Raw genomic sequence first — 25,565 nt, 5'->3', positions numbered from 1 at the left:
TTATTTTTTTGGGCTCCAAAATCACTGCATATGGTGACTGCAGCCATGAAATTAAAGATGCTTGCTCCTTGGAAGAAAAATTATGACAAACTTAGCACACTAAAAAGCAGCAACATTACTTTGGCAACAAAGGTCCATCTAGTCGAAGCTATGGTTTTTCCAGTAGTCATGTATGGATGTGAGAGTTAGACTATAAAGAAAGCTGAGTGCCAAAGAATTGATGCTTTTGAACTATGGTGTTGGAGAAGACTCTTGAGAGAGTCCCCTTGGACTGCAAGGAGATCCAACCAGTCCATCCTAAAGGAAATCAGTCCTGAATATTCATTGGAAGGACTGATGCTAAAGCTGAAACTCCAATACTTTGGCCACCTGATGTGAAGAACTGACTCATTAGAAAAGACCCTGATGCTGGGAAAGATTGAAGGCAGGAGGAAGAAGGGGACAACAGAGCATGAGATGGTTGGATGGCATCACTGACTCAATGGACATGAGTTTGAGCAAGCTCCAGAAGTTGCTGAAGGACAGGGAAGCCTGGCATGCTGCAGACCATATAGTCACAAAGATTTCAACACTACTGAGTGACTGAACAACAGTAACAGTGGAGAAACACAGTTTCTGATTCCTACACTGCTCTTATCTACCAAGATATGTGACCTTGGGCAAGTCACGGAACTTTTATGCATGTCTACCATGTGTCAAACACCATGCTAGCCTATTACATATAATATCTTATATAACCCTCATAATGAATCTAAAAGTAGAAGTAGTACCTAATTATGGCTATGAAAAGGATGTTAAAATAATCTAGCCCAAGATTACAGAACTCAGTGTAAAACTGAGTTGCAAAAACAAGCCTATATGACTCAAAAGTTATCTCCAAGGTTTCTTTTCAAGTTATATTTCAATCTGAGACTTAATACAGATAGACTTTTAAAAAATTTTTCAATAATGCTGAATAGATAATACCACATGCTATTTCCTGTCAAAGCTATGTCCTGTCATTGACTTCCAAAAACACCCCACCCAATATAAGCCACTGCCAATGGAAACATGCTTATCCTTAAGGCAGCAGAAGTGACTGAGCACCTGTATTTTTGAGCCTATAATAAGAGAGGTGTAACAAGCCCTCAGTTCTGTGACAAATAAAAGTACTCTATAAACTTCCAAAGACATTGTATATCGTAACTATGATTTGTGTGTGCATGTAGCCTTGCTACACAGTATGGGGAATCTTAGTTCAATCAGGGATCAAACCCACCAGAGAAGTCCCATAAAGTAAGATTTCTATACAAACACTTTAATCAGTCCTCCTTAGCTGGGAAAAGACTATTCCTCATTAAATACAGACATATAAGATTCCAAGTGTAGATAAGACGAAATTTGATTTAGTGGTAGGATATTTACTATGTGTTATTTTCAACATGTTTAATATTTTAAATTGCAAACTAAACATTCTTATTTAGATTATGCTTAGGAGAAAAACACCCAAAATCCACTTACTAAAAACAAGGATGATTTTTAAATTCTCCAACTTTAATACTTATATAACTTACCTGCATAAGCAGCAATCCAACTATAAAAGCACTTCCTTGACAGTAACCAACCTCACGATCCACTAAAGAATATGCCTAAAAAGTAAAAAATGTTGTTCAAAATACTTTATCATGATATAGCATACTTTCCTTCTCTAAAAGCCTAAAAATACTGAGAAGGTGGGTTAAAGACCATTTATTTTTTAGAGAAGCTCTTGATTCCTTTGCTGTAGATGCTCTTACCCTATATGATTTACTACATAAAATTTTCTTTTGATGATTTATGAATTAGGAACTGTCAGCTCTTAAGGACAAGAAAATAAAGGAATTTGTACTCAGGGAAGTGGCAAAGCTTAAAAATCATTAAAAATATGTAGCTGATAGAGTAAAATTTGAGTAGGATGACGGTAAAGCATTGACAAAATAGATACGGTTTAACAAGAAATCATAATTTCACAGGGGTAGCTAAAAGGGAAAGGAATTATGCAGATAGAAAATAGAAAAGACAACATTGAAGAAAAAATTACAATGCCACAGACTTTCAAGGGTGAGGAGCTCTTAGTGATGCTGGCCATGGCAAACAGAAAATCTGCTCCCAGATTGTAAAACTCATAGAAGATGAATTACTCATTTTCATGAAGGGTCTTCTCTATGGTATGTATAGTCATTTATAGGTTATTTGACTTCAACTAATACCAAGCAATGTAAGGAATTTTCCAAGAGTTCTTCAAATCAGACAGCAACCTAAACATCAGAATTAAAGTCAAAATTATGCTAAAATCAAATTGATTGCCGAAGCAACTGATTACTAGAATGAGTTCGTACCTCATTATGAGAAATATTTAATTTCAACATAAGAATTTATTTCATCCCCCCCCCCCAAAATGAATAAATAGAACTTACCTTCATTACATTAAACAAAACTTCCTGTCCAAGGCTATCTTTTTCCTTAAAAAAATTGTGTTCAGGGTAAGTTCTAGCAATGTCCCTTCGGATCAATTTTTCACAAGGTGAGGTCATTTTCAGGAGTTCTGAATACTGATCCTTAATTGGCATACTTTGTGCACTGCACAAAAGTTGCCAAACTATTGCTCTAAAATGATGGGGTATCCCTTTACGAACAAGTTCCTAAAAAATAAAAATAAAAATGTTTAAATGACTTATTTAGGCTTCCTACCTTGAAAGCCATGGGGATTGGAAGCTGGAGTGGAGCAGATGACTTTTTAAAAAAAAATTTTTTTTTTTACTTTCTCAAATTTTAATTCACAAAGCTACTTTTATAATAAGACTGCTAAGTCACTTCAGTTGTGTCCGACTCTGTGCGACCCCAGAGACGGCAGCTCACCAGGCTCCCCCATCCCTGGGATTCTCCAGGCAAGAACACTGGAGTGGGTTGCCATTTCCTTCTCCAATGCATGAAAGTGAAAAGTGAAAATGAAGTCGCTCAGTCGTGTCCGACTCTTAGCGACCCCATGGACTGCAGTCTACCAGGCTCCTCCATCATGCGATTTTCCAGGCAAGAGTACTGGAGTGGGGTGCCATTGCCTTCTCCGTATAATAAGACTACGGAACTTTTTAACCAAAGCTAAGATTTGGCTAAGATACTGATGTATTGTGTTCTGATCAGAGGAACAACAATGCTGTGGATAAATTCCTGTCATTTCACTCAGAGTATGGCCTCTCAAGGTATTAAGGAACTGATAATCTGCAGAGCTGTGAATGACAGATAGCATGGTAACCATGATCTTTCAAAGGGCTGTTTTATGCTTTAAAAAAAAAAAAAGTAAAATAATGATAACTGAAGGATTTTGGATGTCACCACTTCATTTCTGAATCTATATTTCTACAGTTAGGAGACTTTTATAATAGCTGATAGCTGCAAATCAAAACTTCTATTGGCACAATTGAAGAAAACATATAAAGCGACCTCTTCATCATAGCAACTGGGAAGTACTAGAATCCAATTTTTTTTTTTTTAATCTTCTATCAGTCTCTGCCTGATGGGATAAGAGGAAGAACTTCAGCAAAGAATATGAATACCTTAACTTGTTTCTCCTTCTTTTTGCGCACATCTTCCCATTCATTAACAACTCTTCCCCAAAGAATCCAAGAGTCTTCTTCAAGGTGACTGAGGTTGCTAGAGGCTGATGAACTTGACACCAGGGAGGAGCCACTGTTCCTTCTTGATCCATTTACAGATCTTAAAGACTTACTATCTGTCTCTAACAATCTAAAATATAATTAAAAATTGTTCAAGATCTCACAGTGACACTAGATGACAATATTAGAGGAAACACACTGACTAAAACCACCCACCCAGGCCAGGCACCATAGTAACTATCTGCATGAGTTAGTTAGACCACAGGAGGTCTCAGTAAGGAACATGGAACTAATAAGCCACCACCAATTGGAAGAGTTCAGGAAAGGCCAAAAGGAGACAGCACCTGTCCTACCACCTCCCAGGATCCTGACATCCATCTTGCCTGAGCAATGGGTATGCCACCAGGAAGGACTCGTTTTCGAGAGTGATTGGCTAGAAACAACCCAGAAACTAATCTCATCAACGCAAAACATGAGACAGCAAGCCACACAGCAGAGCAGTCCTCCTGGGTTCCCTTACCCTCCTGTTCTCTGCCCAGGTGCCCCTCTAGCTTTGCCAGCATATGCACCTCCTTGGACAATCCATTTCCGAGTGTTAGACAAGAGCCCACTCTCAGGCCCTGGAAGGGGTCCCCCTTCCTGCAACAACATGATGATACTTAAGGGCTTCACTACAGCAATTTAGCCATAGTTTTAAAATATACGTAATTCTAAAAATATTTGGTTGACATCTACAAAATTAATTGCTATATATTTTTTCTACTAAGAATAGCAATTTAAAAATTTGATAAAGTAAATTATGTTAAATATTTTAGTGCTATTAGTCCCATCATAATTTCCCTTTATCTCCACTAAAAATTCAAATTAGAAGAAGTCTTCTGGGGAGAAATTCACTGAGAACGCTTCAGGAAAAAACAAACTGTACTTGGAAGAGGTATTAACTAATTTTATGGAAGAACTAATCCTAACATGTTTAAAATGTGTCTAGGACTAAAAAAGTAAGGCAGACACACAAATTAATCAAATCTTTGTCTCTTTCAATTTTGCTTCACCCAGGCATAACTGATCTGCCCAAACAAAGAGTGTTTTGTCTGGCTCAAGCAATGTTTTGTGTAAAAAACAAACAATTACTAAAACTAAAATTAGAAGATTTCATTTGTTTATATACCCATACATTTGTGTGTGTGTGAGTGTGTGTGTGTGTGTGTTAGTTGCTCAGTCATGTCCAACTCTTTGCGACCTGATAGACTGCAACTCACCAGGCTTCTCTAGGCATGGGATTTTCCAGGCAAAAATATCAGAGTGGGTTGCCATTTCCTTCTCCAACATACATTTGTATTTACAATTCTGGATCTCTTAAAAAATAAAAAGGGCAAAACTAGCCTATATTCCAGAAAAACAGGGTATAGCAGGGTAGAAGCTTCTCCCTTTAAATGAGAAAGGACTTTAATCCACTGACTCTCCATAAACCCTACTATCTCCCAGAAACTCAGGCCAGCTAACAGCTGTCATTTATCACTGGACATGCACTTTTAAATTGAGACCTCTTCACTGTTAAGGCCCTTAAGGCCTCTTCCTTATCTGTAGAAAGACAGGTTAAGATAATTTCAAAGATCCATTCCATAACTCAATACAACATCAAATCCATTACTTCTTTCACGTGTAAACAGGCTATCAAAAAAAAAAGGCTGGAAAATGTGGCTCTATCATTATTAAGATGTAAATTACATGCCATGGGATCCTAAAACATCTATTTAACATGGATACTATTTACTTCCAGTAACTCCTTCAGAAAATCATCTGCTTAGACAAAAAATGCTCCCAATATTAATTTATGATGTATAAAAACTAATAAACATGAGTCAAATTATATTTAGAAGACTATAAAAAATCCTTTGCAAGCCACATTTATGTCTTACTCACCTTTATATCCCTTTATATTGTCTTTGTATTTAGCTCAAAACAAAATACACTGAAAACTGACAGAACTGAAATAAAACTCAAACCCCCATATTAAAGAAAAAAAACTTCAAATACGAGATGATCAAACTCAATAACACAATAATATAAACTAAAACACTTTCCTTATTCATGGCATAATTTAATACATTTTTTTCATGGCAACAGTAAATGAAATAAAATGTCCCAAATATTGCCAGAAATAGAAAAATTTATAAAACAGCTAAATTCAGGGTCAATTATTTGCTATAAATAGTCTTTATTAGAAAAAAAACTAATTAATGATAAAGTTTTGCTTTAAATACTGTTTTTTCCATAGATATTATTTTAATAAGTCCACAATATAACTTATGAAAAAATAAGTGTATGTATACAAGTAATTTTATGTATGATTCTAAACCTCAAGATTTATAAATGGAATACAGAAACAAACTTTACAGAAATAACCTGAATCCAAGTTCATTTCACTTAATTATTCATTGAATGCTTGCTAACTTCCCTTGTGGCTCAGCTGGTAAAGAATACTCCTGCAGTGCAGGAGACCTGGGTTTGATCCCTGGGTTGGGAAGATCCCCTGGAGAAGGGAAAGGCTACCCACTCCAGTATTCTGGCCTGGAGAATTCCATGGACTGTATAGTCCATGGGGTCACAACGAGTCTGACACGACTGAGTGACTTTCACTTTTTTAGGATTCCCTGATGGCTCAGACAGTAAAGTGTCTGCCTGCAATGTGGGAGACCCAGATTTGATCCCTGGGTCGGGAAGATCCCCTGGAGAAGGAAATGGCAACCCACTCCAGCACTCTTGCCTAGAAAATTCCATGGATGGAGAAGCCTGGTGGGCTACATTCCATGGGGTCGCAAAGAATCGGACACAGCTGGGCGACTTCACTTCACTATATGACAAATAATTAAATTGCACCACTACCATTAATACAGACATGCAGTTAAAAAGGAAATACTGGTGTTTCTTAAGCTAAACAGAAATCTGAGATATAATGAAAGCATAAATGAAAAAGTACCTAAAAACAAGGGTGTTTTGTTTATTTTTTAACAGTCAGAAAGGTCTCAGAGATCTCCATGTTATAACTTTTAGGATAAGCAGGAAAACCAAATGAATTCATGGGTGGATTAGAGAAGAGAGTTAAGCAGTTCATCTTCAGAGGACAATGCAATAAGTACTATAAATATACAAAACTTTGAAAAACATTACAAATGAAAGATTCCAAGTACACACATTACATTATTTAAAGATATTATCCCTACCTTAATTCACATAATACCAAAAAATAAAAAAAAAAGACTCAAAATGGACAACAGACTTGAATATAAAAACTAAAACTATAAAACATCTTGAAGAAAACAGGAAAAAGTCTTCACAACCTTGGAATAGGCAAAATTTATTAATGGGACACAAACAAACATTAACCATAAAAGAAAAAAATTGACTAAAAAATACTAAATTGCATTTCAAATTTTAAAAGCTCTACATTTAAGAAAATGAAAAGGTAAGCCACAAACTGAAAAAAAAAAAATATCCTTAACATATGCATCTGACAAAAGACTGGCATCCAGAATACAGGAAGAACATTTACAGTTGATAATTAAGAAGGCAAACAACACATTTTTAAAAATGAGTAAGAGATTTAAACTGACACCTTCCAAAACAAAATAGTCAAGTGGCTAATAAGCAACTTAAAAACATTCAACATCCTTAGTCACCAAAGAAACCCAAGTTAAAACCATACTATGTATACAATCAGCATGGCTACAATTTTAAAGACTGGCCATACTAAGTGCTGCCAAAGATGAGACCAATTGTGACTTTAATATATCCATGTCAGTAGTACGTAAGAGTTCAACCACTATGAAGACTATTTGGCAATTCTTTATGAAGTTGAATACCTTTTTATACAACAGTAAGAAAAATGAAAACCTACATCCACAAAAAGACTTACAATTTAAAGTTCAGAAAAGCTTTATTCATAAAGTCCAGAAACAACCCATATATCCAGAAAAATAAATGGTCAAATTGTGATACATTTATTCACTGCAACATCACTCAGACACAAACTGCTGCTGATACATAACATTAATCTTATAAACATTAGGTGAAAGAAGTGAAGAACAGTGTTACTTGCTCAGTCCTTTCCAACTCTTTGCAACCCCATGGACTGTATGGAGCCCACCAGGTGAAAGAACCCTGATGCAAAAGAGAACATACTACTTGATTCCACTTACAAGAAGTTCAAGAACACATATACTACAGAAGAAAAGCCTTTCTAAATATGACACCAAAAGCACAGGTAAAATAAAGAATATATTTAAACTGGACTCATCAAAATTTTAGATGTTCTGTATCTCACTGGATGCCATTAAGAAAGTAAAAAGAAAACGCACAGAATGGGAAAAACTATGCACAATCCATAAGATTTCTATCTAGAATATATAAATAACCCTTACACAACTCAATACTAAAAAGATAAACCAATTAAAAAATGGGCACAGAATAAGAACAGATAATTCTCCACAAATATATATAATTGGCCAATAAACACACAGAAAGATGCTCGACATCACTAATGATTAGGGAAATGCCAATCAAAACATAACAACACACTACTTCACAGTACGGCATTATAGTATGGCTATAATGAAAAAGACAACAACAAGTGTTGGTGAAGATATGGAGACATAGGAACCCTCAGACACACTGATGGGAATATAAAATAGTAAAATCACTGCAGAAAAGAAGTCTGGCAATTTCTTAAATGGTTAAACATTGAATTACCACACAAACCAGCCATTCCACTCCCAGGTATATATTAAAGAGAAATGAAAATCTGTGTCCACACAAAACCTACATAACAAGTGTTCATGGCAATATTATTCATAATAGCTAGAGTGGAAACAATCCAAATATCCATCAAGTACTGGATGGATAAAAACACTGGTATATCCATAAGGTATAGTATCATTCAGTCTTGAAAAAAAATGAAGCAGAGATACAGGTTACAACATGGATGCTGGAACATGGAACCTTGAAAACATGCTAAGTGAAAGAAGCCAGTCACAAAAGGAAACATGTTTTATGACTCAATTTATATTCAATACCTAGAATTCAGAAAGTAGATAAGCTGTTGCTGAGGACTGGAGTGGGAGTAAGGGGAACAAGGAGGGATGGACAGTTGCTGCTAATGGATATAGTTTCTTTGGGGGGGTGATGAAAATGTTCTAAAAATGATTGTGGTGATGACTGCAAAACTCTGTAAATACATAAAAAACCACTGAATTACACACTTCATATGGGTGAACTGCACAGTATATGAATTATAGCCTCACCAAAAAGAATAAGCAAAATATACCCACAGCAATAAATATCAGAAGAAAAGTTTCTGGTGGAGGAGTTGCTAAAAGGGGCACAAATAAATTTCTAAGATGAAAAAAACTGTCTACATCTTAATGGGTGTGGGGGTTATACACAGGTGTATATATCTGTTAGGTGTTTGTATCTGTTAAAGCTCAAACTGTACACTTAAGAACTGTGCATTTCTCTCTTGCAAATTATATATCAACCAACCTAGAGCCAGACATTCTGGAATGCAAAGTCAAGTGGGTCTTAGGAAGCATCACTACAAACAAAGCTAGTGGAGGTGATGGAATTCCAGTTCAGCTATTTCAAATCCTAAAAGACGATGCTGTCGAAGTGCTGCACTTTGGAAATTTGGAAAACTAAGCAATGGCCACAGGACTGGAAAATGTCAGTTTTCATTCCAATCCCAAAGAAAGACAATGCCAAAGAATGCTCAAACTACCACACGATTGCACTCATCTCACATGCTAGCAAAGTAATGCTGAAAATTCTCCAAGGCAGGCTTCAACAGTACATGAACCATGAACTTCCAGATGTTCAAGCCGGATTTAGAAAAGGCAGAGGAACCAGAGATCAAACTGTCAACATCTGTTGGATCATCAAAAAAGCAAGGGAGTTCCAGAAAAATATCTACTTCTGCTTTATTGACTACACCAAAGCCTTTGTGTGACCACAACAAACTGTGGAGAATTCTTCAAGAGATGGGAATACTAGACCACCTGACCTGCCTCTTAAGAAATCTGTATACAGGTCAGGAAGCAACAGTTAGAACTGGACATGGAACAACAGAATGGTTCCAAATAGGAAAAGGAGTATGTCAAGGCTGTATATTGTCACCCTGCTTATTTAATTTCTATTCAGAATACATCATGAGAAATGCTGGGCTGGAAGAAGCACAAGCTGGAATCAAGATTGCCGGGAGAAATATCAATAACCTCAGATATTCAGATGACACCACCCTTATGGCACTAAGTGAAGAACTAAAGAGCCTCTTGATGAAAGTGAAAGAAGAGAGTGAAAAAGTTGGCTTAAACCTCAACATTCAGAAAATTAAGATCATGGCATCTGGTCCCATCACTTCATGGCAAATAGATGGGGAAACAGTGGAAACAATGCCTGACTTTATTTTTCTGGGCTCCAAAATCACTGCAGATGGTGACTGCAGCCATGAAATTAAAAGATGCTTACTCCTTGGAAGGAAAGTTATGACCAACCTAGACAGCATATTGAAAAGCAGAGACATTACTTTGCCAACAAAGGTCCATCAGGTCGAAGCTATGGTTTTTCCAGTAGTCATGTATGGATGTGAGAATTGGACTATAAAGAAAGTGAGCACTAAAGAATTGATGCTTTTGAACTGTGGTGTTGGAGAAGACTCTTGAGAGTCCCTTGGACTGCAAGGAGATCCAACCAGTTCAGCCTAAAAGAAAGCAGTCCTGAATATTCATTGGAAGGAGTGATATTGAAGCTGAAACTCCAATACTTTGGCCACCTGATGTGAAGAACTGACTCATTAGAAAAGACCCTGATGCTGGAAAAGACTGAAGGTGGGAGGAGAACGGGACAACAGAAGATGAGATGGTTGGATGGCATCACCAATTTGATGGACATGAATTTGAGTAAACTCTGGGAGTTGGTGATGGACAGGGAGGCCTGGCGTGCTGCAGTCCATGGGGTCCCAGAGTCAGACACAACTGAGCGACTGAACTGAACTGAATGGTGGCTCAGAAGGTAAAGAATCCACCTGCAGTGCAGGAGACCTGGGTTAGATCCCTGAGTTGGGAAGATCCCCTAGAGAAGGGAATGGCTACTCACTCCAGTATTCTTTTCTGAAAAATTTCATGGACAGAGGAGCCTGGCGGGCTACAGTGCTTGGGGATGCAAAGAATCAGACAGTACTGAGCAACTGACACTTTCACTTTTCACTTTCATAAAAATTTATTAAAAATATTATCTCTGGCTAATGACATTAGGGATAGTAAGAATTAGGTGAGAAACTACTGCTTTATATTACTGAAAGCCCTTCAGAACTTTTTTTAAAACCATGATTATAACATGATCACAAAAACAGTGACTATTTTTGATATATTAAGTGTATCTATTTTGTAAACAAAGGAAGGTATAAACACTACTTTCTCTTTTTTCAAATTTGTTGGTCATTCTATCAAAATTTAGAATTTTCCAAGTAAAAACTTTAGAATTTTTTTCAATGCTATGGATATAATGAAGTCCTTCTGTCTGAGAGAATGAGAACATTTTCCAGAAGTAATACTTGAGCTGATACTATCAAGTCTCTCTCCACTAGCTACTTAATCATGGTATGTAGGAAAAGAATTTACATACTCGTTAAAATATGTAGACTTTACAGAATGTGTAGTTAGAATCATACTTTTCTATTTATTTTTGCTAAAAGCAGTGATTCTTTTTTTTTTTTTTAATCACCTCAGGAAGACTCCTAGACAGGCTGCAACCTAGTTTCAATTAAAATACTCTTGACATGGTAGTAAAGGCATACTGCCTGAAAATGTGAGCAGTTTTCTAAGACTATGTAGCCAGGCACCTGAGAAAGTGGTAATACAGCATTACTCAGAGGTCTGTGAGCTAGTGAGAAGTCTATTCAAAAGTTACTCATTTACCTTCCTTTCCCCAGAGCACATGGGTTCACTGCCTTGCAAGGATTTACTGCAAAAAAAAAAAAAAAAAAAGGAAGCTACCTTCCCATCCCATCATAATTTTCTTATGACTAAAACAAGAAGAAATCCATTGAATTAAAGGAAAAGTATACTGGCCTGGTAGGAACGTTGTAGGTGATAATCAAAGGCATTCTCCATAGGCAGGTGTGGCCTGGGGCTACACAATAACTGAGAGACCTAAATTTATTCATCCTCCTAGAATGCTGCAAGACTAAGGCATCAGAGCTTGGATTTCTACTGACTGGGGAATAAATATATAATCTGCAGTCTTCCACCTAAACAACTCCAACTTTCTGTACCTCCAGCTCTAAGGGTAGCATTCAAAGTAGCTACAGTTCCACATTATCTGAGGTCGGGGTGCTAAAGCCCATTGTCAGCTGGACTTCCAACAGTACTAAGGATGGAAAATGTCTAAGATTCTTTGACTGCAGAAGCTTAGGATACTTGGCAGAGAGAAAGCATTTCCAATTCCAATTCTCTGAAGTGAGAACAACACTTTGTTGGTATGTGCCAACAAAGAGAGTAACTGGGTCTTTAGGTCTTATTTTAGAGATTATCTTCACCATATTCTTGCAACTGAGAACTGAACCTTCATCTCACCAAGGGGCCACCTATCTGAGGAAAACAGTACATTGTGCACTTCATGACGGGCATATGAGGAAAAAAAAGTAACTTATGTACAATGCATATATTTGATAAACATGAAAGAAAATAGTTCTCTACAATACTACAAAAAATACAAAGGAAGAGAAAAAAAAGGGTTTTCTTTTGGGTTTTTGGAGTTTGAAATACTTGGGAGACATATCCATGTAAATAAATAGTACAGCAGTTGAAAAGTCTACAAATGGAAATTTGGCAATTATTTGACAAACTTTTTTAATATCCTGTTGTACTGAGTATAATGCTTTCCCATGGATACCAGAAATAAGAGAGCAGGATACAAAAATAACAGGTCAACATGCCAGCTGGGAATGTGTAAACTGTTAAGATAATTTATAAAAAGCTAAGGAAGGAGCTAAGAAAGCTAAGGAAAAATACTGCTATATGAGAAAAACACTTGAAAAGCTAAATACATTGTCACTTCATTGCAGAAGGAGCAACTTCTCAAACACAGGGTTCAAACACTCTTGTAACCTTACACCAAACAGGATATGAAAGTACAGGGAGAAAGACAACAGCCTGCTGTCTAAAACCAGGCTGTTCCAAATCAATAGCAACAGAATACATATCTGACTCACAGAGGAGTCACACCCATTCCCATCTACATCAGCAAGCATATACATGTCTCAGAAGCAAGAAGGGAGAATTAAGAAAAAAGACAAGGAATTAGCACAGGAAGCAACAACTCAGAGACAACTCAGAAGGGAGGAGCCTAAATGACAAGAATCTCTCTAGTTCTGAAAGCACAGGGGGTTTTTCTTTGGCTTTTGTTTCTTTAAGATAAGGTCTCAGAGAAGGTGAATGCATGAGTCTTGCAGGCCAATCTCAAATATTCTGATCAGAAACTGACGGTTTAGTGACTGATTTTTACAGATATTCCAGACTGAAGCTAAGTTGCAACAGAAAGAGTAGTACAATAAATTCTTTTAATTAATCCCATCATCAAATTCCTCAGGAAACCAGACAACTGATTAAAAATTTAAAACAATTCCCCTATGAAAAGAAAAAGAATAAGAGGTTAGAGTGACGATCTAAAGAACTCTATGATTAAAAATATATGTTTTTAACACAGACTTGAAAATACTTGTTTTGTTCAGAAGCTTTTTACCACTTCCTTAAATACACATGGCTGTGTTACAGACAGTACCCTTAGATAACTGAGGTAATGCTGTGGTGGTAAAATTATAAATGTAAAAGTTAGATCATTGAGATCAGTACTGTCCAACAGAAATATAATGCCAGCCCCTTACATAAGTTTAAATGTTCTAATAGCCAAGTTTAAAGTATAAAACAATAATTGCAATTTAATTCTAATAATTTACTTTATCAAACACAGTCAAAACATTACATATTTTTACTACACAATCAAAAATTTTTTAATTGACAATCTCTCTCTCTCTTTTTTTTTTTTCAAATCAGCTCTTCAAAATCTGGAGTATGTTTTACTTTTACAGCTCATCACAATTCAAACCAGTCACATTTCAGGTGCTCAACTGTCACATACGGCTAATGGCTTCCATATTTGACAGTGTAGACTTAGATGTTACATAAAATATATTTACTTTAATTTAGAAGAACTCTTTCCATTTTCTTGTCCTCATATTTCACCCCCAAACCTGCTAAAAAGTAAAATCTGACTCTAAGTAACAGGATGTAAAAGGAAACAAACATGGTTGCAATGCCAAATTTTTAAACCAAATAATGGCCTGTTCAAAATTTAAATTAGCATTATTCCCCTGCTTAATTAAAATGCACTGCTATTACACTTGAACCTTACCTTCTTGAATTCATCTCTGCCAAAAAGTCTTTGTAATTTTAAAATGAAAAACACATTTAACATAGAAAAAAAAATAGCTATCCCATTTCAACCTCAAGGCTATCAATAATTAACTTTGATCAAACAGATCTTTGATATTGTATTGAACCGTTTTTTCACATCTTACTGGGATTGCCACATGCACTGATTTTCAAAAGTGATTACTGCAGTAAAACCATGGGAGGGAAAAATAGCTTCTTTATAGGACTTTGATATTTTTATGTTTCTTCAATTTTAACTTTCTAAAATACTCTTTTTTATACTTTCTAAATCAAAAGTAGTTAAACAACCTAAGAGTTTCATCTACATGTGGGGAAGAGAAGAAAAAATCCTAAATAAAAGCATCTTCCCTGTTACAAGTACTAGCTGCATCTCCTAATTTTTACTTTAAATACATAACTTACATATCTACATTACAAACCACAGAAGTGGTCATAGAGAATTTAAGCTATTATTCTTGCAATTTCTCCTTAGACATAATACATTGGTGGAAAGAAGAGCGGAAGAGAGGAAGGAGAGCTAGATTTTAATGTTTGTCATTTTATTTTTTATTAAAGCCAGCAAGATGTGTTTTTCCACCAGGATTGTTTTCCTAAGGCAAAACAAACAATAGAGTGCTGCATTCACCCAGTCTCTACACGTAAACCCTTCTCGTGGATTCTGAATTTTACCAATTTTTTTTACAGAGATTCAAAACGTGAACTCAAAAAAGTAAAAGATTTGAGCAATTCATGGCATCTGGTCCCATCACTTCATGGGAAATAGATGCAGAAACAGTGTCAGACTTTATTTTTTTGGGCTCCAAAATCACTGCAGATGGTGATTGCTGCCATGAAATTAAAAGATGCTTACTCCTTGGAAGAAAAGTTATGACCAACCTAGATAACATATTGAAAAGCAGAGACATTACTTTGCCAACAAAGGTTCATCTAGTCAAGGCTATGGTTTTTCCAGTGGTCATGTATGGATGTGAGAGTTGGACTGTGAAGAAGGCTGAGCACCAAAGAATTGATGCTTTTGAACTGTGGTGTTGGAGAAGACTCTTGAGAGTCCCTTGGACTGCAAGGAGATCCAACCAGTCCATTCTGAAGGAGATCAGCTCTGGGATTTCTTTGGAAGGAATGATGCTAAAGCTGAAACTCCAGTACTTTGGCCACCTCATGTGAAGAGTTGACTCATTGGAAAAGACTCTGATGCTGGGAGGGATTGGGGGCAGGAGGAGAAAGGGACGACAGAGGATGAGATGGCTGGATGGCATCACTGACTCGATGGATGTGAGTCTGAGTGAACTCCGGGAGTTGGTGATGGACAGGGAGGCCTGGCGTGCTGCGATTCACGGGGTCGCAAAGAGTCGGACACGACTGAGCGACTGAACTGAACTGAACACAAGAACAAATGGTGAAAATCTTGTGCTCCCTTTATTTCTTCAAAGTCTTATTTGTCAAAATCTCTTTTCTAGACATCTTTAAACAACTCTCACAATTATCATTTGTTAACACATATGCCAAGTGCATCTAGAACTCTGGAATAAATTATGAATTACTTGGAGAAAAGTTTATACACACACATCACTTGCAATAATTTTTTTTAATTTATTTATTTATAACTGTGTTAGGTCTTCGTTACTGCACCTGGGCTTTCTCTGGTTGCTGGGAATGGGTATTGTTCTCTAGTTGCAGTGCATGGGTTTCTCACTGTAATGGATTTAACTTATATGCAGAGTATATCATGAGAAATGCTGGACTGGATGAAGCACAAGCTGGAATCAAGATTGCCAGGAGAAACAGCAATAACCTCAGATATGCAGATGATACCACTCTTACGGCAGAAAGTGAAGAACTAAAGAGCCTCTTGATGAAAGTGAAAGAGGAGAGTGAAAAAGTTGGCTTAAAGCTCAACACTCAGAAAACTAAGATCATGGCATCTGGTCCCATCACATCATGGCAAATAGATGGGGAAACAATGGAAACAGTGACAGACTTTATTTTGGGGGGCTCCCAAATCGCTGCAGATGGTGACTGCAGCCATGAAATTAAAAGATGCTTGCTCCTTGGAAGAAAATCTATGACCAACCTAGACAACAAATCTATGACCAACCTAGACCAACCTATTAAAAAGCAAAGGCATTATTTTGTTGACAAAGGTCCATCTACTCAAACGTATGGTTTTTCCAGTAGTCATGTTTGGATGTGAGAGTTGATGTGAGAGTTGGACTATAAAGAAAGCTGAGAGCCAAAGAATTGATGTTTTTGAACTGTGGTGTTAGAGAAGACTCTTGAGAGTCCCTTGGACTGCAAGGAGATCCAACCAGTCCATCCTAAAGGAAATCAGTCCTGAATATTCATTGGAAGGACTGATGCTGAAGCTGAAACTCCAATACTTTGGCCACCTGATGCGAAGAACTGACTCACTGGAAAAGACCCTGATGCTGGGAAAGATTGAAGGCAGGAGGAGAAGGTTATGACAGAGGATGAGATGGTTGGATGGCATCACCGACTCGATGGACATGAGTCTGAGTAAACTCTGGGAGTTGGTGATGGACAGGGAGTTTTGGTGTGCTGCAGTCCATGGGGTCACAGAGTGGAACATGACTGAGCAACTGAACTGAACTGAACTGTTGAGGAGCACAGGCTCCAAGGTGCTCAGGCTTCAGTAGTTGTGGCACATGGGCTTAGCTGCCCCATGTGGAATCTGCCAGACCAGGGATCAACAATTTTTAATATAGTATTTTCTATACTGGTGATGGTAGTGGTGCAGTCACTCAGCTGTGTCTGACTCTTGAGACCCTGTGGACTGTATGTAGCCTGCCATGCTCCTCTGTCCATAGGATTTTCCAAGCAAGAATACTGGAGTGGTTTGCCATTTCCTCCAGGGGATCTTTCTGATCCAAGATCAAACCCTCATCTGAAGCACTGCAGAATTCTTTACTGCTGAGCCACCAGAAAAGCCCTGCTCATTTATGACCCTCTTCCAAATTCATCTTATCCAAGAAACTCTGCCAAACCACATATTAAAACTCTCTCTTCCTAAAACTTCAACCAAAACTCTTTGCTCTAAATCTTTCAAATATAATAAACAAAGGGCACAAAGTTAAAATCAACACACACATAAAACCGACATGAAGTTATCATCATGTGGCACACCAAGCTTTCCATCTTACTCATCAAATGCTGACAGCCAAAGAAATCCCTTTTAAAAGCACTTTCTAGGAAATGATCATCAGAAGAGGGCAATTTCTATTGCCAAGTTTGTATGAGCTAACATTAGGTCTTCTTTTTGTGGTTCACATGGACCAGGTTCAAAATCTCTAGCTTAAAAATTCTCTTTCCAGGAAATTGCTCTCATGCCTCTATTTTCTATCTCCATACCAACAGGAAGAGACCAAACCTAAGGACAAGTCATTTTTAAACAAAAATATCAATAACTATCTCAGCAATAAAATAATTTTAAAGCTGAGCAGAGTTAATATTCAGAATACATTTACATATAGTATTAACTTCTAAATCTAACTATCAAATAATATGTCTATTTTTCTAATCTTATTCAAGCTTCTTCTTCCAGCCAAATGAAAATGCAAAACTCTCTTAAAGAAAAAAAATTACTTCATTATGGCCATGATAGAGTAACAGATAAGAGATTTACTCCCTCCCAAGAAACAAGCAAAAAATACTGGACAAGATATATCAACTATATGAGAACAATGTTTCTTTTCTTAAAAGACTCTGGACAACAGGCAACAATGGACAGCTATTACTGAAACTCAAGAGATAAGTGAAGTAAGCCCTATGATTGCCATCTTACCTGTCTTGAGTTTCCAGATCCTGGCTTGGGCAGGGAAAATCAACAGAACCTAGTGAACTTTCTCAACTGAATGGATAGAGCTGAGGGCATGAGGAGACCAAGGTAGCTAGAGTCCAAGGAACAGAATACCAGAAAGGTAAGTATACAAACAAGATCTTCAGAGATTGACAGAGGGTACCCATTAAGTATTCAGCTGTGTACTGATCAGCATATGTATGTAAGTAAAGTACCCAAGGCTAGCGATAAAAGCCACCATTCACACAGGGCCAGGAAAGTAACTGTCCCCATGGGTTAGACTGAAGAATCTGTTTCAAGGCATACTGTGTAGAGTACACAAAAAGGTCATGCCTCGGGAGGAGGGAATAATAGCCCTAAGCTGTGTACTTCTGCATGTTCATGCGTGCTCAGTCACTCAGTTGTGTCCAATTTTTTGCAACTCTATGGGCTGTAGCTCACCAGGCTCTTCTGTCCAAGGGATTTCCTAGGCAAGAATACTGGAGTGGGTTGTTATTTCCTTCTCCAGTGGATCTTCCCAACCCAAGGACTGAACCAGCAACTCCTTCAATGGCAAGTGGATTCTCTTACCACTGAACCACCTATGAAGTCATTCAAGAGCAAATTCTTTCTAAGTAACTTAACTGCATTCTTGGGCAAAGCTTAAGAATCTTTATAGGAAAACAGCCAAACCAAACAAGGTAAAATTCACAATGTGAGACATCTAATCAAATATTACCAGGCACACAAAGAAGCAGAAAAATGTAACTAATGAGAGGAAAAAACAATTAATCAAAAGCAAACTGAGGATGAGATGGTTGGATGGCATCACCGACTCAATGGACACGAATTTGGGTAGACTCCGGGAGTTGGTGATGGACAGGGAGGCCTGGCGTGCTGCAGTCCATGGGGTCGCAAAGAGTCGGACACGACTGAATGACTAAACTGAACTGAACTGAAAATGATATTGATAGAAATGTTAGAACTACCAGATAAGGCCATTAAAAGGTATTAAATCTGTATTTCTGTATGTTCAAAACTTAAGTAGAGACATACAAACACCACTCAGCTCCACCTTCTAGAGATGAAAAACGGGAGATGAAAAACACACCGGACAGAATGAATGGCAAATCAGACATGGCAGATCACAGTGTCCAGAACCTGAATACAAAGCAATAAAAATTTTCCAAAAAATGAACACAATATTAATGAGCTATGGAACAATTTCAAGTGGCCTAATATCTGTGTAATTAGCCACTGAGGAGGAGGAAAGAAAAGAATTTTAAAAATTTGAAGAAATGATTGAAAAGTTTTCAAATTTGAGGAAAACTGTAAGTCTACAAGAAATTCAACAAAGCTCACAAGTAAGAAATAGGAAGAAAACTACAATTAGGCACTTTAGAATCAAATTACTTAAAACCAGGAATAAAGAAAAAATCTTAAAAGGAGACAGAAGGGAAAAAAGACACATTATCCACACAGAAACAAAGATAAGGATTGCATCCGATTTCCTGATGTAAACACTGCAAAAGTGATGTCAATGACACCTTATTACAGTACTGAAGGAAAAAAAACAAACAAAAAAACCCTGTCAACCTAAAGTCTTTTACTCAGAAAAAATATTTTTAAAAATCAGAGGCAAAATGAAGACTCAGACAAATAGGAACAGCCCACACTACATGAAACATTCAAGGAAGTCCTCTGTGCAGAAGGAAAATTCTATCAGTTTGAAATCTGGAGCTAAAAAGAAAGAACCAAAAAACACCAGAAATGGAAGCTATATAGGCAAACATAAATTTATATAGAAAAATATGAATTTTTCCCTTATTTCCTTATTTTTCTCCTTATCAATCTCATTAAAAGGTAAATGACTGTTGAAGCAAAAACAACAATGTAGCATGGGGTTTAAAACATACACAAAAGTGGCTTTCCCTGGTGGTCCAGTGGTTAAGAATCTTCCCTACAACAGAAGGGACACCAGTTCAAACCCTGGTCTAGAAAGATACCACACGCTTCAGGGCAACTAAGCCTGTGCCTCACAATTACTGAGCCTGCACTCTATAGCCTGCACACTCCAATCATTAAACACGCATGCCCTAGAGCCTGTGCTCCAAAACAAGAGTGAGTGAGTGTGAGTGATAATTGCTCAATCATGTCCAACTCTTTCCAACCCCATGGACTATATATAGCCTGCCAGGCTCCTCTGTCCATGGAATTCTCCAGGCAAGAATATTAGAGTGGGTTATCATCTCCTTCACAAAACAAGAGAAGCCACTGCAATGAGAAGCCCACGCACCAAAAGAGAGTACCCTCTGCTTGCCACAACTAGAGAAAGCTTGCATGCAACAATGAAGACCCAGTGCAGTCAAAAGTTTAGAAATAAATAATTTTTAACAAAAAAAAATATACAAAAGCAAAATGCATGACAAAACTAGCACAAAGGACCAGAGAGGAGAAATGGAAATGTACTATTCTCAGTTTTTATACTACATGTGAAGTGGTATGAGATCTCTTGAAGGTAGAGTATGTAAGTTAAGGATATACACTATGACTCCAGCAAAATAACAGTTATAAATAATAAATTAACAAAAGATAAAATAGAATCATAAACAATATTTCATTCAGTCAAAAGGCAGAAATACTAAGATAAAGAACAGTAAAAATAAGATGACGAACATAAACATAACCATATCAATAATTACATTAAATGTAAACGATCTATTTTACTCAAAATCTGGAAAACACTGTGTTCAGTAAAAGAAGCTAGTCACAAAAGACTACCAATGAAATAGCCTGAATAAGCAAATCCATGGAGACAGTAGATTAGTGGTTACCAGGAAGAAGGGTGAAAAGGGGAGACTAATGGATACAACCTTTCTTTTGGGAGTCATAAAAACATTCTGAAATTGGATAATGGTAATATTTACACAACTCTGTGAGTACACTAAAAACTACTGAACTGTACACTTTAAAAGGGTGGATTTTCATGGTAAGTGAATAATTAAAAGCACAAGAGCAATACAATAAGAATATTGGCAAAGGGTTCTGAAACAATAATTAGTATAAATTTTCCTAGACCCAGCCCTGCAAGAAGATTCTAATCCCAGTTTTACTCCATAAGGATTAAGTATATGATTTGCTTTGGCCAATAAAATGTAAGTTGAAGTTATGTATATCACTCCCTACTAGATGTTTTAAGATATATTTCCTCTATATCCATTTCCCATTTGACATGAGTCTGGTTTATCCTGCAGAGAGGCTGGTCACTGGTCCATAAATTAAGAAGTGTGCAATAAAAATGTACTCAGCCTAAATTTTGAGATGAACATAAATGTAAGCAAGAAATAAAATTATGTCACAGTTGTTTTAAAAGTGATCTAATACCATAATTAAAAGGTAAAGACTGTCAGACTATTTTAAGAAGCAAGAGCCACTATATATTGTCTATCTGACAAACTGTAAAGATAAAAACAGAATAAAAGTAAAAAACAGAAAAGTATATAAACTTCTAACACTATTCAAAAGTTACAATGACTATATGAGATAAAGTAGATTTCTAAAGCAAACAATATTACTAGGAATAATGAAGGCATTTTGACAACAAGTTGTAACAATTCTAAATGTTTATATATACAACAATATAACTTCATATTATATGAAACAAAGACTGATAAAATTTAAAGAGAAATAAATCACAATTATAGTTTGAGGTTTCAATACCCTTCTCTCAATATCTGATACAACAAGTAAACAGAAAATCAGAAAAGATATGGTAGACTTGAACAACACCATCAATTTGAACCAATTAACATTTATAGAATATGCCACCAAATAACAGATGAATATACAATCTTTCCAAGTGCACATAAAACATATATCAAAACAGACTATACTCAGGACTATAAAACTTAAAGGGATCCTGCAAAAGCAGAGCTTCAGGAGAAATGTATGGCATTAAACACTTCATGAGAAAAGAGGAAAGATAACAAAAATATTACAAGGACCTAAGACATTACAAACAAAACCCAAAGACTTTAGATAACAACTACAGACTGAGCTTCCTCCTGAACACAGATGCAAAAATTCCAAACAATATTTTAGCTCATCAAATCCAACAATATCCTATAAAGACAATATATAATGACTAAGTGGGGTTTAACTTAAAAAAAAAAGTAATCTGTCAAATTAAAAGAGGAAAACAATTGATCATTTCGATAGATTCAGGAAAAGCATTTGACATAATGAAACATCTATTTCTTATAAATTCTTAACAAATGAGAAACAGAAGTTCTTCAACCTGATAAAAAGTCATCTATAGAAACCTACAATTTACTCATTTTTAATGCTTTCCCCTTCAGTTCAGTTCAGTCGCTCAGTTGTGTCCGACTCTGCAACCCCAGGGACTGCAGCACGCCAGGCTTCCCTGTCTATCACCAACTCCCGGAGCTTGCTCAAACTCATGTCCATCGAGTCGGTGATGCCATCCAAACATCTCATCCTCTGTCGTCCCCTTCTCCTCCTGCCCTCAATCTTTCCCAGCATCAGGGTCTTTTCCAATGAGTCAGTTCTTCACATAGGTGGCCAAACTACTGGAGCTTCAGCTTCAGCATCAGCCCTTCCAATGAATATTCAAGACTGATTTCCTTTAGGATAGACAGGTTGGATCTCCTTGCTGTCCAAGGGACTCTCAAGAGTCTTCTAACACCACGGTTCAAAAGTACCAATTCTTTGATGCTCAGCTTTCTTTATAGTCCAACTCTCACGTCCATACATGACTAATGGAAAAACCATACCTTTGACTAGACGGATCTTGTTGGCAAAGTAATGTCTCTGCTTTTTAATATACTGTCTAGGTTGGTCATAGCTTTTCTGCCAAGGAGCAAGTGTCTTTTAATTTTTAATTAAAATAATTTTAATTTTAAACTTTCCTGTTAAGATTGAGAAAATGACAAGGCTATCTGTTCATTATGTGTATTCAAATTTGTACTGGAAGTACTAACCAGTTGCAATAAGGCAAGAAAAAGCTATAAAAGGTATCCATATTGTAAAGATGCAAATGTGCTTTTATTCATGGACCACATGCTCATCTATATAGAAAATCTAATGGAATCTAAAAAAAAAAAATGTACCAGAACAAGTGAATTTATCAAGGCAACACAATACACGAATGATAAAAGAAAAAAGATTGTATTTCTATATGCTGACAATGAACAATCAGAAATTAAATTTACAAAAACAATACCATGCACAAATAATAAGTAAAAGAAAAATATAATGTGTTCATGGGTGGAAGGCACCATTGTTAGGAATTCAACACTATTCTGATCAAAATCTCAGCAAGTGTTTTTATACAAATTACTTGACGTAAAATTCACAAAGGTATGATAAGGAGCAAAAACAGTCAAAAGAACAAAGATGATTAACACTATCTGATTTCAAGACTTATTATAAAGCTATAATATTCAATAGTGTCGTATTACCATTAAAGTAGAAAAATATAGTAATGGAACAGAAAAGAGCCAAGAAACATACATACGCAGACAACTGATTTTTGACAAAAGTGCACAAGTAATTAAGAGGAAAAAGGACAGTCTTTTCAACAGATACAAAAACAAACATGCATACTCAAAAACAACTTTGATTTATCCTTTGTTTCATACAAAAAAAAAATTAACTCAAAGTGGACTATGGTAAATGTAAAACTTAAAACTTAACACAGAATTCTATCTGTGTGACCCTGAGTTATCAAAAGCACAGTCCATAAAAGAACAATTTCAAATTGACTTAATCACAATCTAAAACTTTTGCTCTTCAAAAGATACTGCTAAGAGAATAAGCCACAGATTGTGAAAAAATATTTGAAAAGCATATATACAGACAAAGGACTTATACCCAAACTACATAAAAAACTCTTAAAACACAGTAAGAAAGCAAACAACCTAATTTTTTTTAATGTGCAAAATCTGGAACAGACATTTAATCAAAGATGATTTATCAATGGCAAATTAGCACATTAAAAAGGGCTCAACACCAACAGGGAAATGCAATTAAAACCAAAAGATACAAATACCTGTAAGAACAGCTAAAATTAAAAGGACTGACTATACCAAATGTTGGTAAGGCTGCAGAAAAGCAGCAATGTTCATACACTGATGATGAGAATGTGAAAACTATAGGCCCTTTGGAAAACAGCTTGACAATTAAATATAGTTCTACCATATAAACCAGCCATTCTATTCCTAGGTATTTACCCAGGAGAAATGAAAGCATAAATTGATACAAAGGTTTGTACACAAAAGTTTATAGCACTTCACAACAGGTGAGTAGGTAAGCTGTGATATATCCATACAATGGAATACTGATGCTGCTGCTGCTGCTAAGTCACTTCAGTCATGTCTGACTCTGTGCGACCCCATGGACAGCAGCCCACCAGGCTCCCCTGTCCCTGGGATTCTCCAGTCAAGAACACTGGAGTGGGTTGCCATTTCCTTCTCCAATGCATGAAAGTGAAAATTGAAAGTGAAGACGCTTAGTCGTGTCCGAGAAGCAACCCCACAGACCGCAACCTACCAGGCTCCTCTGTCCATGGGATTTTCCAGGCAAGAGTACTGCAGTAGAATACTACTAAGCAATAAAAAGAAATGAACCATTCATATGTATTAAACACAAATGAATCTCAAAACAATTCATTTTGAGATTAATGAAATAACCCATTAAAAAAGAGTATATACTGTATGATTCGATTTCTATAAAACTGTAGAAAATGCAAACCAATCTACAATGACCAAAAGCAGATCAGTGGCTATCTGGAGATACAAAGGCAGATAACAGATATGTTCATTTTCCTGATTTTGGTGATAATTTCACAGGTATATACTTATGTCTAAACTTATCAAATTGTATACCTTAAGTATGTGTACTTTATTATGTCAATCACAATCAAAAGAGCTGTTAGAAATTATCTCTGTAATTATCCTTATTTTGACTGAACATAAAAGGGTGCTCTTTCAGTAACTCTTTTTGTAGCTGATGCCCTAAAGAACCATTCAGGAAGAATTTAGACAATTTGCTACATTAAGTAAACAAGTCTACAGCTATCCAAGTCTGAAGAAAAATTTAGTCCAATTTTAGTTTTAAGACCAACTCCTCCAAAAAAAATACTTGAAAACTTCTGTTAATTAACTCTGATTTTTTTTAAAAAACTAAACTTTTTTTTGGCCCCTCGACATGGCTTGCATGATTTCAGTTTCCTGATCAGGGAATGAACTAAGGCCATGGCAGTAAAACCCCAGAATGCTAACCCTATGCTATCAGGGAACTCCCCTGCTAAGCTAAGTCACTTCAGTCGTGTCCGACTCTGTGCGACCCCATAGACAGCCCACCAGGCTCCTCAGCCCCTGGGATTCTCCAGGCACGAACACTGGAGTGGGTTGCCATTTCCTTCTCCAATGCATGAAAGTGAAAAGTCAAAGTGAAGTCGCTCAGTCGTGTCCGACTCTTAGGGATTTTCCAGGCAAGAGTACTGGGATGGGGTGCCATTGCCTTCTCCAGGGAACTCCCCTACACATTCTTAATACGGACAAATATTTAAAATTTTGATTATGGCATGCATACATATATGAATGGTTAAGTGCATAT

At 36.6% G+C, this 25,565-nt stretch overlaps 1 protein-coding gene across 11 annotated transcripts in view; it reads right to left on the bottom strand.

The window, feature by feature from the left end:
* EVI5 (ecotropic viral integration site 5) overlaps positions 1-25,565 on the bottom strand; it is a 234,458-nt gene that overhangs the window by 145,861 nt on the left and 63,032 nt on the right. For 10 of the 11 annotated variants that reach the window (XM_070786098.1, XM_070786103.1, XM_070786100.1 and 7 more), the window contains exons 3-5: positions 3,573-3,762; positions 2,436-2,660; positions 1,554-1,628 (exon numbers count right to left, since the gene is read on the bottom strand). In XM_070786098.1, coding sequence (XP_070642199.1) covers positions 1,554-1,628; positions 2,436-2,660; positions 3,573-3,762 — 490 coding nt within the window. Of the gene's footprint in view, positions 1-1,553; positions 1,629-2,435; positions 2,661-3,572; positions 3,763-14,093; positions 14,949-25,565 lie in introns of those variants that run through there. The other variant, XM_019957044.2, reaches the window with a different exon arrangement.

This window comes from Bos indicus, chromosome 3 (assembly GCF_029378745.1).
Source record: "Bos indicus isolate NIAB-ARS_2022 breed Sahiwal x Tharparkar chromosome 3, NIAB-ARS_B.indTharparkar_mat_pri_1.0, whole genome shotgun sequence".
In the NCBI taxonomy this organism is placed as follows: domain Eukaryota; kingdom Metazoa; phylum Chordata; class Mammalia; order Artiodactyla; family Bovidae; genus Bos; species Bos indicus.
This window is presented reverse-complemented; position numbering and strand designations above follow the sequence as displayed.